General features: G+C 33.4%; 1 protein-coding gene across 3 annotated transcripts; it reads left to right on the top strand.

Moving 5' to 3' along the window:
* Positions 1-3,509: 3,509 nt before the first annotated feature.
* LOC134275027 (coiled-coil domain-containing protein 177-like) lies at positions 3,510-18,400 on the top strand. Of its 3 annotated transcripts, XM_062757267.1 has the most exons (18): positions 3,510-3,654; positions 5,166-5,290; positions 5,514-5,628; positions 6,248-6,403; positions 6,615-6,717; positions 7,374-7,451; positions 8,054-8,228; positions 8,468-8,653; positions 9,034-9,153; positions 10,087-10,140; positions 10,628-10,753; positions 12,083-12,156; positions 12,698-12,805; positions 14,147-14,249; positions 14,715-14,824; positions 15,489-15,597; positions 16,029-16,047; positions 16,407-18,400. In XM_062757267.1, exons 1-18 carry the CDS (start codon positions 3,621-3,623, stop codon positions 16,469-16,471), a joined length of 1,860 nt encoding a protein of 619 aa, XP_062613251.1. In that variant the 5' UTR covers positions 3,510-3,620; the 3' UTR covers positions 16,472-18,400. The 3 variants fall into 3 exon arrangements, with proteins under 3 accessions (XP_062613251.1, XP_062613250.1, XP_062613249.1); XM_062757266.1 differs by lacking the exon at positions 16,029-16,047 and having other exon boundaries at positions 3,510-3,658; positions 5,169-5,290; XM_062757265.1 differs by lacking the exon at positions 16,029-16,047 and having other exon boundaries at positions 16,407-18,399.
* The last annotated feature ends 1,733 nt before the right edge of the window (positions 18,401-20,133 follow it).

The raw sequence follows: 20,133 nt of genomic DNA, 5'->3' as shown, positions 1-20,133 counted from the left end.
TCCAGGCTTACCGCACTTGAAACACTTTTTGGAAGTACCTGCTGTCTGCTTCTTTTCATCAAACCTCCAAGACGTGTTGTACGTAGTTTGGTTAGTACGAGACTTCTGTTGCTCAGTTTTCATCTTATTTACATCTGTCTGTAGGCTCAGCAGCATCTCCTTGATAGACTTAATAGAGTCCTCTAGACTACCACTGTTAGTCTCATGACGAGTATTATCGCCTCCTGCTTCTCGAACAAAACCACTGTCTTCATTTCTTCTGCGTTCTGCCCCAACGAATGCATTGAGCTCAACCGCGTGTCGAATGGCATCATTCAGATTCTGGGGTCGTGACTGTTTAATTCTCAAACGCATATCAAAACTTACAAGAGCGTCGATAAAATACTCCTTCGCCAATGTTTCACACACATCCCCTGGAGCTGTTGGATATGCCAGGCGTGTGAGTCGTCTAATATCTTGGCCCAGCTGCGGTATTGTTTCTGACGCTTTTTGTCGTCTCTCCCTAAGTTGCGCCCTATACAGTTCCGTCTGATTAGCTGGGGAAAAACGTTCTTCCAGGGACTTGGACAACTCTTTAAAATCCATCTGCAGATATTCTGGGAGGTTTCCAAGCACACCTTGGGCTAGGCCTCTTAAGGACACGGCCAGATACACCCCCTTCTCTTCTTCAGACCAGTGGTTCAAGCAAGCGCATGCATTGAAATGCGACTTATAGTCCAACCACAACGTCGTTCCATCATAAGTTGCAGGTTTCAGCTTACTGGGTTTTTCATCTTTTCCAAAACTATTTTCTCTAAACCTGCGTGTTGTAACATTGCTTGGAACATATCTAGGTGTTTCAAAATATAGAGCATGGTCTGAAGCCGGTCTACGTGTTCTGTCACTGATGTAGTCAAAATCAGTTTCTGCCTCGGCCTCAAGCTTTACTTTAGGTTTAGCTCCTCCAAAGTCTTGTCTGGGTTCAGAACTCACTTGTTCCGAGGCACCAATGCCAGAATCTCTATTTGTTATTGGTGTTGAGGCTTTCTGTTTTTCTTTTTCTCTCAAACGCATACTCTCATTTGAGAACTCTTTAATTTTCTCTTCAAGATAACTTATCTCTTTATCAACGTCATCCATGGTTCAAGACCTAAACCTAATTTTCTCAAACAAAGTTCTTAAAAAATAATTGTTCTTAATATGAAAATCACAAGTGGGTTTTAGATCAATTTATCCCACCGCTGCCACCAAAAATTTGTAATGTGTTTTGTGGGTTCGACCACGGATGAAGTATAGATAAAGAATTTTCCTTTACGTTACTTGACGTATTTAGCTGATTGGATTGAATATAACAACAAACAATCAAAAATAATCAACAACACAATGATTTAAACTTATCGTCTATATAATTTATAATTTTCCTTAATTTGTTATCTCCAAGCCCCTGGTCTGACACTCTGCTTGAGCACTATAGCTCCCAGACCAGTAGTTTTAAACACCGGGTTTCCAACACCCGTTTAGGCCTATAATATCAATCAACTTTATTCTTTTATTATCTGTTAGGTTTTGTGTCACTCAAATGGTCCGTCTGCAGCAGTTTGAGACACCGCAAATGAGATAACACAAATACCTTACCTAGTTAGACGTCCTCTCTCTTCGACGGCTTTCTCAATGACTGAACACCGGGACTTAAATGAGCCCGCTTATATACTTTATCAAGATCTGCTGAGTCAGATCTTGTTCTTCTATACGTTTGAAGCAATGCCTGGGCATAGGAGATAACTTTCGATTGACAAGACTAATTTTAACCCTGATTATATAATTATTAACTTGATCAAAGGAATTTCACTACAAATGTAAACGGTGTTTTGATGCAAAAAGGAAAATAAATCCTGCAGCTTAGCTTTCATAAAAAACACGACCTTGTTGATTTATTGGCTCTTCAATATATAATCATCTACTTAAGCCACTATATTGGTGTAATCCTATCTTCTGTTAGATTTTGATTCCTATTTCACATATTTAATTGATTTATATAGAGATTGTATCGCAAAATTGTCATAAATTCATTATGTATTTTCTATAATCTGATCCCGATATCTGAAGTGTGGTTTGCCACATATGTGCTGTTCCAGTGGATTTTTGGGGTTTAATTACTCTTATTATATATTTATATTTTATTGCCATAATTGGTTCTCAGTGATTATATTCGCGAATATTAAAGTAGGTCGCGAAACGCGCGGATATTTCTAGCAAGCGAATTTTAGTTTGTTGACAGTAATGGGCAGTGGAACAAAAATATTTTTGGTGGTTCAGTTATTTCTTTTCTAATTATATTCGCCCGTACACATGTCTTTTCTTACATATTAAATTTTTAAGTACAGTACAGTGAATCAGATTTCAATAAATATTTTCAAAAATGAAAATTTCATTTTGTTATATTGATATTGTCCAAACATGCATGTGAATTAAGAAGCTTGAACATAGATAGATTTCAATTTTTTTAATTTTATTTTTTACAATAATATCATTACAGAGTCATGTAATTGTGTTTAGCTACAATATTTCTCCGCAGAAAGTGAGTTCTGTAATATTTTTTAATTATTTACCCATATTATAATAAGTCTTATTATATATATAATATCATGAGTGAAAAATTTATTACGGAAGGAAGTGTCTGTGCATTAATATTTCTCGCCAAAATCGTTTCCTATAAGGTGTTTGGAAACTTCTGTTTATTTGGAATTCGAAATTATTAAAAGTACGAATTTTGAAACATTAAAATTTAATAGATAAATACATGTTAAAAAACGCATGCATACATGTGTAGCGTTTTAAAATACACCCGGTATTGAAATTAAGATCACACAGAGATAGAAAATTTAATTAAGAAATAACTGAAAAATATAAATGCTTGAACTGAGGCTACATATTATTCAGTTCAATTCTAAGAATTGAACTGAATAATATGTAGCCACAGTTCAAGCATTTATATTTTTCAGTAGCAATTTAACTGTGATTAAAAAAAAAATCACATGCAGATCGAATCAAGCTAGCACATGTTCCCACAGGCACTTGTTTCTGCAATAAATTTTTGACCCATAGTATAATAATAACACGTGTTATTATTATACTATGGGTCAAAAATTTATTACAGAAACAAGTGCCTGTGCATGTTCCTGAGGGATGGGGATGGGAGTATACTCCGTTTTATTCGGAGTTGCATACATTTTACATACTAATGGATGAAAATTATTACCGAATCAAGACGCATTATTCTCTTTGACAGACTTGAAATCAGGAATAGGCCTAGATGAATGAGAGTATAGGACACACAATCGGAAAAAAAATGTTTTCCTTATTCGAAGGAAGCAGAAATGCCAAACGAATGATAAAATATGTTGAAATAATTTTTTTCATCCTCAAGTGCGCCCAGATTCCTGTCGAATCAATGACAAAGTTTTCACGGAAATATATATTCCTCTTTGTAACAGTTTTCTCTAAAACGTTTTGCCGACTCCGATTTCTTTGTTTACGAATGGCGGCGCGGATGAGTCGAAGCTTGAATTTGACAGACAGTTGCTTTGCTCTGATAAAATTAATGATATTTCACTTATAAGAAATAAAATTGAACCGAGAAGATGACGACATATGACGAACTCTTCGATGCAGAAAGTAAGTTTATCTGATGTATGCAGCGTTGTAAATTGTACCTGTATTTTTTCGGTAGATTCTAATTTGTAAAAACGTGCACTGACAGGTTTATACCATTCGACCTCATAGAAGAAATAATCGTTGGTCTGCATATTGACATAAACCTCTGCACAATGATTAATTTTTGCAAGCTATTTGATTGCTTTAATGGGAATAATATCAGTTTTGATAATTCATTAAATGCAGATCAAACTGTTTCAATGCATGGTTTACAGCGACTTTGACTGGAAATAAACAATTAAAAAGCACAGTCAAAAGATTAAACAGGAACAGAGAAAATTTGGAATTTGATACTGATGACCCCCATCCCCTGACTTGCAGACAAGTGTCCTCGCACTAGTCACGGCCACTGGCTGGGGCAAAATAACTTTGTATCTCCAAGACGATATTAAAATGAGGGAGATATCTAATAGAATGTCAGACTGCTCGGCCCAACGATACCTCGGCCCATTGACACCTCGGCTCCGATGGCTTGGCCCAAATTTGCAGACACCTTGGCTCACATAAAAGACACCTGGGCCCAAACAGAAATATAATATTTTAATTAAATATATTTATTATTAATGCTGTTATATATCTATGAAATGCAAAAGAAAATTAATTTGATATATTTGCAATCTTCCAAGAAGGCAAATTGATGACAATTAAAGAAAGACAATCCATTAGTAACTTGATTATAAGTGCTAATCATTAAACAAACAAGAAGATGCAGTGCATCCTATAGAGTCTCGAGCGCGTGTCATAGGGGGTGGTGACTATGAGGAGTTAATTACGAGAAGCCATAATATTGGGAGACTTACTCATGTTAATGAAAAGTTCCTTTAAGAAACCATTGTTAATATTTTATTGAATTGATTTGAAAAAAATATGAGTTTTTACAATTAAATAGTAAAATATATATATCAAAAATAAACAAGTCAATAAATCTTACAGACCAGGGCATAAACTTCTGTGTAGACCTATTACATGTACATCCCAATCAATGGATTGTAATTTGATGTTGTGCTGTGGTTTGTTAGAAAATACTGAAATATTGAAATTATCGTATATTTATAGTATAGGTATAGTGATTAAATATACATAGTACAAATTTACATTACCGTGGATAGAAAGTACAAAAAAAATTAAACTACCAGGGGGTACATGTAATTTAAACAAACTAAATTTAATTTTATTCCTAACGGGCCGAGCAGTCTTCGGTATGGGCCGAGCTGTCAATGATTTTGAGCCTACCTGTCAGGGCCGAGGTGTCAACCAGCACGGGCCGAGGTGTCTTTGGGCCGAGTAGTCTGTCTACCATCTAATAGTAGAGCAAATTGTTATTGACTTGTGAGGCAGTGGTTACATATTTCTTTTTTTCATAGTATATTTCATAGAAATTACTAACTTTTGTACAAATTACAAGTCAAAACATCTTTTTTAAAATAAAAATGTTTCGTTTTTATGATTCTTATAATTGAATTTTTTTCCAGAAGCTAGGGAGAACTCAACACCAAACATCAATCTTTTTAACTTTGAGGATCCTAAATTTGAGGACAGCAAATATGTTCTCACAAGTCCAAGGTCACTGGAGGCTTGTGCCAGAGTGGGTGTTAAGGTGAGTATAACTGGTTTAAGGTTCATCGATATTATGATAAGAAAAATAACTCTTAAGAGTTGGCTTTTAGAAAAGTTTCACAGGTTTAATTACAATGTACAATGATAAGATAATGTATTTTTGATGCAGACAAAGAATGACAGATATATAGAATCTTTTCTATAGAAACTCTTCAGATTTTGATTGAAGCATATGTTATTTTATATTGTTTTTTCTTTGACAGCCAGTAAATCTGTTGTACAAGCCGTTATCAGATTTCCAGGAGGAGCTTCTTCCTCAGGACCTCCCTCTTAGAACTATATATAACATCTACGACGAACATGAACAGGACAGACAGAGTAGGTTTCACTATGGATTTCTAAGACAGTATAGATATACTATAAACCAACTTTTCTTCCTTGGAGAGAAATTCTCGCAAGGTTTACAGTTTTGTCATTGCAAATATTTCTCACTTCAAATCGGTCCTTAAGTCTCTGTTTCTATTAACAATAGTTTTTATAAATCTTGATTGCGAAAAATTGATGTAGCAAACTAGTTTTTACCTGGTAGATTGACAAATAATGTAAACACGAATAAAAGTTTCTTTTCAGTACCTTATTTCTATTGCAGCTGCTTTTTCACCCATGAAAATTACATGTGTTTTGTATTTTCAGTGAAACAAAATTTTGAGATATATTGAGTTAATTTCAGTTAAATTGATTTATTTTATAATTTTTAGTAATAAAATATAATAAATATTTGAACAATTATATACCAAAATGAAATTTAAAAATGGATCAAGTCTTGTATTTTCACACAATACTAAAAGTTCTTGCTAATGAAAGTATAAGGGAATTATAAGCATTACAGTGTATGATTGTACAAAGCTTGTTGATCATGTTGACTGAATAATATGATTATGAAAAAATGAACACAAATTTTATTTTTCTTTTAAATCTTAAATAATGTTTTTATTAGGAAAATTGAAGTTATGCAGGAGTGAGAGAAACAAGATTGAAATAGTCCCACAATCAAAAAAGACTCCAAGGAAACCTCGCGGGAAATCTCAGATAGGGCGATCTCAGTCGGCCCGCTCACCAGCCACGAGAAGTCGACTCACAAGGACTTTATCAGGTTGTGTCATAGAAAATCAGTTTATATTAAACTCATGTAGTACAAACATAAATAGGTATTTTCTCTCTGATTTTGAGATATAGAGTTTTGGCTGTACATTAATTTACAAATAGATAATTTAGTAGATGAGGAAAGTCTGAACTTGCAAATTAGACAATGAGGTCTTATGTTTGGTAAAGTTTTCTAATGTACTTGTTTTATTGTCTTGCAGATGAAGGACTAAATAAAAGTAAAGGCAGTCTACAGAGAAACAGAACAGCATGGGCTACATCAGTGGGTCATAAACGGGTCACACCTAACGAACTCAATCAGAGGTAAAACATTAACTAGGTCAGTGGGTCATAAATGGGTCACCCCAATGAACTTAATCAGAGGTAAAAACAATAACTAGGTCAGTGGGTTATAAATTGGTCACCCCCAATGAACTTAATCAGGTAAAACATTAATTAGGTCAGTGGGTCATAAATGGTTCACCCCAATGAACTTAATCGAAGGTAAAAACAATAACTAGGTCAGTGGGTCATAAAGGGGTCATCCCCAATGAACTTAATCAGGTAAAGCATTAAACTAGGTCAGTGGGTCATAAATGGGTCACCCCAATGAACTTAATCAGAGGTAAAAACATTAACTAGGTCAGTGGGTCATAAACAGGTCACACTAGAGGTATTCATAACGATCAGTGGTAAAACATTAACTAGGTCAGTGGGTCATAAAGGGGTCACACCAGGGGGTAAAACATTGACTATATACTCTGTAGATATTCAGAATGCCAGATGAGCTTTGTATTAGCAGGAAAAGAATTGAAAAGAAAATTGTAGTGAAGATGTTTTTTCATGTTTTAAAAAAAGGCATAGCTAAAATTTATTATTCCAATGACATATTTTAATTAAATCTTGAATTAACTTTTATTTAGTTTTAAAGTAATGATGGTAAATGTTCCTGCTTTGAGATATTTGTACTTTGTTAACAGAATGAATGACCTTCACGAAGAGAGCATGAAGCTGAGGAATGAACTCTTGTCCAGGAAAGAAAGGCCGGGATCTGCACGGTAAAATGATCAGCCCTGGGGGTAATAAAAGTTAGCCCTGGGGGCGATGAAACTTAGACAAGCTCACTTATGATCTTAGTCTCATTTTTCCATTGGAAAAAATGAGACTGAGATCAAAAGTGAGCTTGTCTAAGTTTTATGGTCCCTGGCTCAGCTGTCTTGTATATACTGTAAATCACTTTTAATTTGTGAGAACTTTATTTTTCCTTAATTATATGAGTCTTTGTGCTCATCTGCTCATGAAACATACATTCATGCATATATTTATGAGTCAAGCACTGTTTATGAAAAAAGAAAATTTTCTTACAGATTCAAGTGGATTGTGGTCTTTTATCTAGAATCATATACTGTAGATCACTTAATTTTTGCGACACCTTATTTTCGCGAGAAAGTCATTGACTCTTTATTAGCGAGACAAAATTTTCACGAATTGTGGTCATTGCTCTATATAATCTTGAGGAATTCTATTATACGCGAGAATTAAATTTTCGCGAGCATATCGTCTCGCGAATAAAAAGTGATTTACAGTATACAATACTTGAGCTGTGTAATTTCAATACTTTCTTTTCTTCATTGATATACTTGTCACTGTCTATTTTTAGGGCTTCAAAAAGGTCTTCAATAAAAAGAAGCAAGAGTGCCTCTAGTCTTTCCCTGTCTGGAACCTCACTGCTGAATAAGAGTACGATACGAGAGGCCAGGCCAATAGAAAATACAAAACTCAGGAAAACTCTCAGCCAATCACAGGATCTCTCTCAAATCACTGCCACACCCAGGGTAAGTCAAGGGATATATCTCTGCCATATTCTATATTAATTTTGGGTAACAATTTCAGGAAGTATTTGTCTAAATAAAGATATTACGGTAAGTGTATCAAATTGTAAATAAATTAGGCATTGGTTTTATTTTTCTTCCTTATTCCTTCTTGGAATGTCAACTCTCAATACCCAAATAAAAATTATTGTACATGTACATTTGAATGATTGACCTATTGAATTATTCCTAAAAATTTGTAGGACCAGAGAATTTTAGAATTAATGATGATGAAAGGTGAGGGAGAGATTTCAGCCAACCGTGACCGCTTCATAGCTGACCTGGCTTGGGAAGAGCAGCATAAACTGGAAGAAGAGGTCAAGGTCAGAACAGAAATGAAAAGGAGGCAGCTACTGGCAGAGGAGAACAGAATTAAGGATATGAAGAAGGTTATTATACAGTTAAAGTATATCATTCAGCTGCATCTCGGGAAATAGTCCTGGCCTTGAGGAACTGAAATCAATGATATACTAAACTGTTTTATTATACCAATACAAATTTAAAGTAAAAAAAGAAGATTGCGAATGACGAAAAATTAGCAAACAGACTAATGCACGGGGATTAGTTAATTAACATACTAGTCGGACTTTAAAGCTTTCTCATATGAAATGTATTTAAATCTAATAAAAGTGAGATTTTTGATCCATTTCTGTTAGATGGCTAAATTTTGTGTACTGATCTAACAAGACTAGATTAAAGATCCAATTTTAATTAGATTGGTTGTATTTAAATCTGATCTTATCAAAAAGGAACATTTTTCATTTAATAGAAACAGAAGGACAAAAGAAGGAAGAAAGAGGAGGAAAAATGGAAGGAGAGTGTAAATAGAGAAATACAGAACAGTTATAAAGATTGGGAGAGGCGGTCTCAGACCCAGCTAAGGATGAGGGTAGGTAAACAGTTAAAAGGTCCCAGACCCAGCTAAGGATGAGGGTAGGTAAACAGTTAAAAGGTCCCAGACCCAGCTAAGGATGAGGGTAGGTAAACAGTTAAAAGGCCCCGGACTTAGCTAAGGATGAGGGTAAGTAAACAGTTGTAATGTCCCAAACACAACTAAGGATGAGGGTAAGTAAACAGTTGTAATGTCCCAAACACAACTAAAGATGGGGGTAGGTAAACAGATATACATGTAAGGTCCCAAACCCCACTAAGGATGAGGGTAGGTAAACAATTATAAGGTCCCAGACTTAGCTAAGGATGAGGGAGTAAACAGTTGTAATGTCCCAAACACACCTAAGGATGAGGGCAGGTAAACAGTTGTAAAGTCCCAGACTCAGCTGAGGATGAGGATAGGTAAACAGTTAAAGGGCTCCAGACTCATCTAAGGATGAGGGTAGGTAAACAGTTAAAAGGCCCCAGACTCATCTAAGGATGAGGGTAGGTAAACAGTTAAAAGGCCCCAGACTCATCTAAGGATGAGGGTAGATAAGTCGAATGTGTCAAAGTGAGTTTAAAGTCCCTCCTCCCCCCTTATATTTAAACATTTTAACCTTGTTAACTCAAAATCCTGGATATCCCCATTTGTTCTTGATGACAAATTTTAACTGTAGGTTCTTCAGAGGTCCCTAAAAAGTTCTAGAAGGGATTATGAGATTAATACTTCTACATTATGAATAAATATTATAAATTAAGATATTGTTTATTATTTAAATGATGTTATCTTACAGTAACTAAGGATGCCAAGTATTCTCAACACTTGTTGACATTAAGTCCTTAATTACAACATATTGTATAATTGTCAAGCTTTTGTAATATGCTTTTTCTTTGCAGGGGAATTATAAGGTATTTTCTTTAACAACAAATCCATTTTTAACTTTTCTAGGACCTACAAATGTCAGACAGAAAAGAAAAAGAAGACCTGAAAAAGAGATTGCAAGTAAGAAAATAAAGCTGGTATTAGAACAGGCCCCGGGATCATGAAGCATCTTAAGCTTAAGTCAAAAAATGCCTTAGATGCTGATTTTTTTAGAGGTCAAGCAGCCCAAAATGAAAATACCTCCCGATTTTATATCATCAGTCTGCTGTTGTATGCAAATCATGAGTTTCCTTTAACAAGTTTTCAAGATTTTATAAATAATTGAAATTTTAACTTAAGTCTAAGTCTGTTTCATGATCCCGGGGCCAGAAGTCATTTAAGTGCCTTGTAGTGGTGAAGACAAATAAAAATCTAGATACATGTATTTATGTTCATGCATAGCAGAGTCACAAACTGCATCAAAGTACCCTTTCTTGGAGAACAACTTTATGCTGATGAGTTTTATGCCAAATGTTAGTTTCAAAGGAAATAAGACACTAGAAAAACCACATTTTCCATAGATATTGAACAATTGGTCAGAATATGACTATGAATTCTCTTGCTCTAGGAAACCAATAAATCATTCCTAACTCGAGATGAAGAAGAAATGAAGGAGCTGATTCGTATGAAGAGTGAGAGCGATTTAAAGTCTGCCTCCCAGAAAAAGGAGAACAGACTACTACAGGAAACATTGGTAAGTAATGGATTTAATACTGGGATTCAACTCTGTGGTACTTGTACATGTACTGCCAATTATTAATAATTCTGAAGTTAAATACAAATGTAGCTCATAAACTTGGTGATAAATACATTGCATTTTTTAATGCTAAAAAAATACTGTAAATATATTGGATATGGCTTTGTAGTTTTTTAAACACCTTCGAATATAGTACAGGTGTACATGCTAGATATAATAAACTTACAGTAAATAACTATGTTTGGTCATTAGTGCAGTGTAATATTTTTGAGTGGATGTTGAAATATATTACAGTAAAATTTGTCTAATCCGGACTCTGAGTACTCCGGACTTTTGTCCATTCCGTCTATAAATTTTAGTCCCATGCACTTCTTTAGCAAATTCATTAGAAAAAATTCTGTGCAGTCCGTATACTGTCTATTCTGTATTCCCAACGGCCATACTGGTCCCAACTGCTCATAATTAACGGTAATTATTTCCTCTATACCGGCCAAACCTGAGTTACTTCAAAGCAATTAACACCTTTCGTGGTGGACTTGATAATCTGTGTTTACATTAGCAGTGCCATGAAACGAACTCAGTGAAATGCGGCGTTGATATGGCCCAGTTGAAAAAAAACTACTAGTATATGATTGAATTACAATTAAAAAAATTAATAATGTTTTAACTCGATCCTTTTACCACATTATAACAAAAATACAAAAAATAAATATGTACGCGATTTACAAATCAATATACAAATGGGGATCGAAAATCAAACGTATATCAAAATGGTGCTATAACACCAGGTTGAAGACGTTACTTTTTACATAAAAATTAAAAGTTAAATCTGATAATTAGCACATCGTAAATAATTGTGCCGTACTGTTTTCACATTGAATGAGCTCTTTGACAAGCGAAACGTGATTCGCTTGATATATACTGGGCCTATATTATGTGTGCCTGTAGATTTTGATTTAGGTAACATTTCACCCAACTTTCAAACTTCATGAAAAACAAGAAAATACAGTAAGTCATAAGAGACTGTTTTATAATTTCTAGACTCCAAAATATTGATTGATTTCATCATTTAATTATAATTTATATTATGTATAATAATGAACTTGTAAATAAACAATGAAATTTTCAAAATTAATATTTTCCTGCATTTTTCCTGCAGTCCGGATTCTGTGTAAACCGGCCAAATTTTATGGAACCGGCGGTAGCCGGTTTGGAGAAATTATACTGTATTAACAAAAAACTGGACCATAAATTGTACAATTTTCGCTCTGAATAGAATTTAACATTTAGTTAATGGTTTTCAGAGTTGTTGTCCTTTATTTTCAGCGTAAGCTACTGGAAGACAGAAGTAAGAGAGAGGCATTTGAACAAAGACAAAGAGAGCTAGAGAAACTTACTGAGTAAGACAGCAGCCTCCAGGCAAAACATCAGCTAACTTTTGATCTCATTCTCATTTTTTTGAAAGAAATATAGTGGACCTTCAGATATCCAGACCCCAGATATCCGGACACTTCAGTATCTGGACGATTTTTAATCGAGATGGAATTTTTTAATGTTATTTGGTCTCATTTAACTAGTTATTCAGATATTCGAGCGCTTCGCATATCTGGACAAATTGACTGGGAACCAAAGCATCGGAATAAATGAGGCTCCACTGTATATGGTAGAAAAGTTTAACTTAGATCAGGAATGAGCTCATTTATGTTTTATTCAATTTCTTTATGGATTAAATTTTGTTATTTTTCTGTCTCAGAGAAACAATGAGTCAAATGACAGTATTATAATACCACATTTGTAATTTTATCATTAAGTTGAGTTGAGTTATGAACTCATTATCTACAGCATTCAGTTTCGTGTCTAACATACAATATTTTTTGTTGAAGAGGTGTGGATGGTTAACAGAGGATTCTTTTGAATCTTTATAATTTTTTTTTAATGCAGAAAAGAAGAGATGAGCTTGAAATCCAGCATCAACAGAAAACACAGACATGCCACCTTAAATCATCAACAGGCATTAGAAAGACGAGACAAGGAATTAAATCTCAGCAGGTTAGTCGACCTTTATATTAGGGCTGGGACGATATACCGATACACCGATACATATCGATATTTTCCTCTAAGATACGGTTTAAGATACAAGCATTCAAATATCGGTACGAAACGATACACGAACGACCTATCCAAAAATTGAAAATGAAAGTACCTGTCCTTGGAAAATGGCGGCTTGTACGAAACATAGAGACGATGATGATTTTGAAAACATAATGTAGAACTAATAAGTCGTTGATAAGGGGTAAAACTTTTCTACTTTTAAGCAGCCTTGGAAGATTGGACAAGAAAAGTTCAGTATGTAATGCGTGTTATACATAGAAGAGTATCGTTTCCAGAACATTTTATACTATTAATTTTTAGTCCATCTCGTGCTTTTTTGTAATCTCAACTAGGCTACAGACTTTCAGCAATTGATTATAATGTAAATGTGCTGTCTTTTTATATGAAATTTTAGTCAGTGTTCTTAGATGAACTACACAACTGTTTGTCAATAACTTGTTTATAGAAATTTGGTAACATTAATATGTACATGTATTATTGTTTTTGTAAGGTTTTAGTCAATGAATTTGATGAACTTCAAGTATTCATTTCAAGGCATATATGATTTTATATAGTCTAAGAATAATTTGTTGATTTAATGTCAAGACAAAAAAAAATTAAATAAAAGACTAATTCTCTTGCATAGTTTTATAATTTATCATGTAACAGTTGATTTAATGTCAAGACAGAAAATGAAATAATACACTTTTTAAAAATAGTTTTATAATTTATCATAATATCGAGATATGTATCGTATCGTGCTAATATATCGAGATACGTATCGTATCGCGAGATCTGTGTATCGTTCCACCCCTACTTTATATTGAATTATTACACCTTCATATATATTTAGTGAAAGCCTTCATATTGAAATATCAGACCTTGATATTGTCGAGATATCAGACATTTATATTAAGATCATATATTGACATTCAGATATTTTTCCATCATATTGAGATATCAGACCTTCCTGTTGAGATATCAGACATTCCTATTGAGATATAAGACCCTATGTTGAGAGAACAGATTTTATACCTTCCATATTGAGATATGACACTTACATATTGAAGTATTTGATCTTAAAAAAATCATATTGAGATATTAGACCTTCATATTGAGATAGAAGTCGCTCATTTTTGAAACTGATATTCACCATTTCATGCTGAAATGTTTCATAGAGTTAATTATATTCTTAGAGTTCTCAGTTTAAACTGAAATACTATATCTAGGATGGTTAATATTTAAATTCGATACATGTACTTAAATATATATTTAATAAAGAGGGGACTTTTTTAACAGGATGGAAAGAGAAAGGAAATCACTACATGCCAAACTTGCTCAGCAGAAGCTGGAAGATGAAATGGATGAATGGCGTTCTTCTATCACAGACCACAGAAAAATGGTAGAGATATTTTCTCTAAATGTTCACAAATAAATAACGTAATGCCAGAGGTTTAACTGTACATTTCAGGGCTTTCAAGGAATGACGCAACTGATTTCATGCATGTGCAATGTAGTTGTATTTACATTTTTATTTGAAATCAGTAAAATACTGTTTACAGGTAAATTTTCGCCCCTGTTTTATTTTTGCCCCTTTCGTCCTCGTAGGAAGTTGGCGAATTTAAAACGGGGTGAATTCAAAGTAAACAGCATTATATCAAGCAAAAATCATTTTGGGCGAATTTAAAATGGGACAAACTTGTTTCCAAATATGAGAGGATGAAAATAACATAGGGCCAAAATAACCCTGTATACAGTAAATGAAGGAGATTTTGCTGGTATTAAGACTTTTCTGAAATTAACTATCTGTGATTGTGTCTTTTGTTTCTTATGGAAATGATGATCTCCATTTTGTTTTATTTACAAGGCAGAAGAACATGCTTCAGAAATAGTGGCCAGAAAAATGGATATAAAAGCCAAACAAGCTCACGAATCTCGTATAGAGAAGGAACAACAGCAAAAAGAAAAACTCAGATTGTAAGTTCCTGTATTTGCATGAAGTTACATCTTTAAAAAGGAAATTCATTACTGTAGGCATGGCAAAGCTTTTAGCTCTGACACCTGTGCCAAAGCTTTTCTGATCAAAATTTGTCTGTTGTATGTCATTCTCCATTTCATTGTCTCCATTAACTTTTCTCATTAATTTCTATGCCAATTTCAACCAAACTTGACACAAAGTTTCCTTTATGATTTAAGGACAAAATATGATAAAAATATCATCTCAAGAACATAAAAACTAGGATTTGTCACATTGATTTGGAAGCATAAACAAGTATTGTATTCATGACTTTTTGGAAGTATGGGGAATATTCTGGAACCACAATATTTGATCAAAACTATGCAGAGGATTACACATGTATGTTGGGGAAAAATCCACTTTGAATAAACAGAAGGGACTTAGGGACTTGGGTGAGAGTTTTGACCCATTGGCATAATGGCTTCTTGTTTTAAAATGCTTTTTTTGGGGGGGGGAGGGGACAAACATTTATTTTTCTTTCACTCGGTCTCTGTGTCTGTATACATTGTAGCACACAGTACTAGTTTTTATATGACGGGAGAAAGCACTGTCCATCTTATTGACAGAATTTATTGAGTGTAAGAAATGCGTCATTGAACAAGATTTTTTATTCAAATTTTGCAGGTTGGACAAGGAAGAACGACTTAGAAGAAGAGAGGTAGAAGATGAGATTTTAGTCAAGGAACAGCGGGCCAAGAGTGTGGAGCTGGACAAAAGTATCACAATACAAAAAGTAGGTACACTTAATAAGAAGCATAGGGGCAGATGGAGGGGGGGGGGGGGTAGGAAAACTATTTATAAAGCATTACAGATGCAGAGCTGTTGACCTTTAAGATTTTGGTTGTAAGGCTTTCAGATTCAATCATTTAGAAACAAATAAAAAAAAAAATCAGCATCCAGAGACACAAGCAACCCCTGGACTTTTTTCTGAAAATATTCTTTTTCAATATGTTAGTAGCTCTAGATCTGTAAGTAAGAGGAAACATGTTTATGTTTAAAAGACATACAGTCTGCACCAAATCTCTTTTTTCAGCACATGTGCTTTGGTGTTCAATTTCAATTTTGTAATACGATGCATACAATAATATTTGAAACTGCAATTTAATTTTGAAAGCATTGAAATTGTAAGAAATGTCGCTAGAAATTCCCCAAATTATTCTTCAGTCACATATTTTATGTACTTGTAAGTATGTTTTATAGTTGATCATTTATTTCATTCTTTTGTTTTATTTCTGTTTTTTTTTATTCTTAAATTTATTTTCATTTTGATTTTTTAAAAATTCAGAATATGTTCAGAATCTTCATTTTAATTTTATCAGTGAAATCTCATATACAAGATTTAAAAATACTCTGTATAGTACATACATTTTTACTCTTAATCTTATTCACATACATTTGACTATATTTATTGTGATGTAGTTGACTTAACACTGTCTCTTGCTCTTGTTTTCAAGCATGTGCATTTTCTAGAAAAAATATGTTGTATATTTGTGATTTGATTTCAAACAATTCCATAAACCCTTTTTTTGTTTTTTTTTTAAGTCCAGGGAAGTGGCACACCAGTCCCAGATACTGAGAAACAGCTTGAGAGAGAAATATGGTGGTGAAAGTTTTGACAAAAAAGTTCAGAAAGTTAACCTCTATAGCAAACTAAAGCTTGGCCAATACGTCCCACAAAGGAAAGTTTGATTAGGGCTGAGTAGTCGTATCCCACAAAGGGAAGTGTGATATAAGTTAATTCCATTTATCTCACAGGGAAAGGTGATAGCGTTTGATGTACAGTAAAATTTGGTTATAAAAAGCCAACTTACAAAGATATCATGGATATAACAAACTTTTTAAATACTGTTAACCAACTTTTATTCATGACGACTTTATCTCGGGATTAACCGGGAATAAACTAGCTAGCAAGGACTAATTCTTGCGATCAAGCCTTTTTGGATCTGTTTTAGATAGACAGAGATACTGGTGCGTGAATACAAATATTCGCAATGACGAAGCTGTCGTGAACTTTGCGAAAAATTTCTCACACGGGAATTAAAGTTGGTTTACAGTACATGTAGTTAGAAGACTTTCACCCTCACTGTTGCTGATAAGATTTAAAGAATATTGGCTATTAAGGGAGCAAATTACCTGATCCTTGTGATTTTCTGATAACTGAAGTTTACTGTACTTAATGATAAGAATCTGTGATATAAATCATATATAAATATACAGTACTGTGTATTTATGAAGTACAAAGCTACTCTTGTGTGTTTTTGAGACAACTTTGTCAATTGTCTTAAGGAGAGGTATCAGATAGAGCTATTGTTTCTTTCAGTAAAGAGTTTATTCTGTGAAACATTTTAATTATTTGAAATTCAGATTATTTGCCAGACTGCCAAGCCACAAACAATTCATTTTTATATTTTACTTTAAAGTTTTTAGATACCGTATACTGGTAAGTGGAAATTTTAGCGAGGTGCAAATATAGCGATTTCCCCTTAAAAACGGGTATTTTATCTTTAGCGAGAAGTAATTTTAGCGATTTTAAAATGCCCACTAAAGAAGCTAGTACAAATAATACATTATTTATTCTTAGCAAAATTCAATTTTAGGGATCTCAACAGCCTCGCTAATAATGCCAAAATTAAATCCTCACTAAAATTGCTACTCATTCGGTATTCTTTTCTTACTAATAAGAACCAAAATATTATTTTGCAAAGTATACTATGAAATCACAAATTTTTTCGGGGGTTTAATTTTCGATGTTTTTGAGGTATGAAAAGATCCATAAATTTATCCGCCATGAAATGTTATTTTTCACATAAATTACTGCATAACATTTCTTCGTCCACGAAATCAAATTCCCACAAACCAATATATATTTCTCAAACCATAAAAAATTTGATCCCCTCAAAAATAATTATGTGATTTTACAGCATAGTGGACATTTATACATGTAGTAGTGTAAAGGATTTAAAATGAAAGTTGTCAATAAATCTGTGAAAATTGAAAATTCTCTAAGCATGATTTTGATTGAGCATTCACTTTCAAGCATTTAACATTAGCATCAATGATGCCTAACAACTTTTGCATTATTTATGAATTTTTTGTTTCTCATCTTATTGCTTGAAAATGATTCGAAAGTATGAGAGATTTGTAGTTTGTGGAATGAATGTAAGTTATAGGAAGACTAAATAGATATGGATTAAATTGTCGTAGTATTTTATAGTGGTCACTGTTAAAACTATTCAATGTTATAGACTTAATGATTCTATAAATATGCATTCTTTTTAGTCAGTAGATATAGTCTTCATATTTAAGAGTTTAGGAGATCAACTGTTTTATGTTGAGAGGTATACTTGTAACTAATGAGCTCATTTTATTTTTTTTTAAAACAAATGAAACTTTTATATGTATGCTATCATTTCTTTGAAAGAAGTTTTTCTTCGGATCCAGTTGCCATAACAATTTAAATGATGTGTAACATCTGATAAATTTTATGAAATCCTATTAATGTATTATTGATTCATTAGATTATTAAAGGATGAGGAAATGGCAAAGTAAATAAAATGCGTTGCATCTTTAGTTTTGAATTTTTTTTTATACAAAAAGTCACACAGATAAAATAACTGGGGCTTAAAATTATAAATTCTGTAAAGAAGAAATTACTGTAGCTCCCCAGTAGAGAAGTAAATCATAAAAACTTAAGATTCATTTATGAAAGAAAAAATTCCAAGTTCAAGGACATTATAGTTTCACACAGATTCAATACATTTTGGTTGGGGAGCATTCACCCGCAACAGCCAACAGAGAGGTCAATCGGAGTTCAAACCTCAAACTATTTTGCATGGGGCATTAAAATTTAATTGGAGCAAACCCATAGGATATTACTAGTAGTAATGATCTTTTTACCAAACATGAGCCTCCAGTGATTCTCCAATACAAAATAATAACCTGGACAAGAATTATATTTATTTGCCAGTGTCCCTGGACTTCCTGGAATAATCTTGAGTTAAAGTCACACCCAAGCGTCATATTTATACAAAACCCTTAACCACCATTTTGATGAACTTCCAATGGCTCTCCATTAAAAAAATATGGACCATGCTAATGTCTTATTTCAGTGACCTTGAACTTGCCAGAATGTCCTTTGATCAAGGTCAATACACATTCTCAGATCATAAGCAATCAAAGTACCAAGTATAAGCTCGGGAATTATTTTTTTTCTGCCATTGCCAATGTACTTGCCGCAGAGCATGACCTTGGATGAAGTCCAAGACCCCGTCTTACCTTGTTAAAAAGTCAGAGTCTTAGCCCAGACTAGAAGTTGTAGACCGGACTAAAAATTTATATTTTTCTGTTAGTGACCTTAAATTCTTTTCATTAATAACCTTGGGTCAATCTCGTGACATATCCTTCGTGTCATATGTTATCCTTTTGTCTAGTCGTAGTATATACGAATTGTACTTCCAGTGTTTCATTTTTTTTCATAACAACTATATATACAGACAAGATTGCAGACAAGCAGACGGACAAACACAGCAATTCGTATATATCTCATTTGTATGGGGGATATCAAGGACAAATTCACAACCATGTGACAAAACTCTGACTGTATCCATTGTTTATCGGTCGACAGGGGATGTTCACTCCTCCATGACACCTGATCCCACTTCTTATGTCTTGGAAGTCCGTCTTTGCTCTGCATGCTCCTATTTTGTATTAATTGTTTAATAGATTTTTGAGTTGCATGTTCTTTATCTCCATATATTTAATTTCATGAAGTACGTTTTTATTCTATTACATGTATGATATATACTTCTGATGCATAACCCGAGGCAAAATTGTCTATATAAAAAAATTCTGCTTTTCCATAGAGTTCAGAGTTAAGGGAATATGAGAAATATGTCTCTCAAAGTCAACAATAATATGTACAAGAATAGGGATTTTGTGAAACATTTGATTTTTTTTTTTCAAAAATAAAATTGTGCCTTGTTTTTTACCTGTTTCGACAAACCCTAGTTTTTACCTATTTCAAAAATAAAATAAGAAGAACATGAAGAAGTGAATTAAATTTTTTCGCCCTCTGTATCATTTCTCACAATTATTTCAGAAAGAAAAAAAACTTCAAATTTTGAATTCTGAATTTGATTAGAAATATTTACTAGCATTTGGTTCTTTTATCAGATCGCTTTTTTCAGTTTCAACTGAAGAATGCATTGCAAATAACCTCTTTTTTGAAAAGAAAATCAAAAGTACATACATGACTTTTCCTCTCAATTGT

Source organism: Saccostrea cucullata, unplaced genomic scaffold, assembly GCF_032062105.1.
Source record: "Saccostrea cucullata isolate Sc308-1 unplaced genomic scaffold, CSIRO_AGI_Scuc_v1 ctg273, whole genome shotgun sequence".
NCBI lineage: Eukaryota > Metazoa > Mollusca > Bivalvia > Ostreida > Ostreidae > Saccostrea > Saccostrea cuccullata.
Note: the sequence above shows the minus strand (reverse complement) of the source record. Positions and strands in the feature narration are given on the sequence as shown.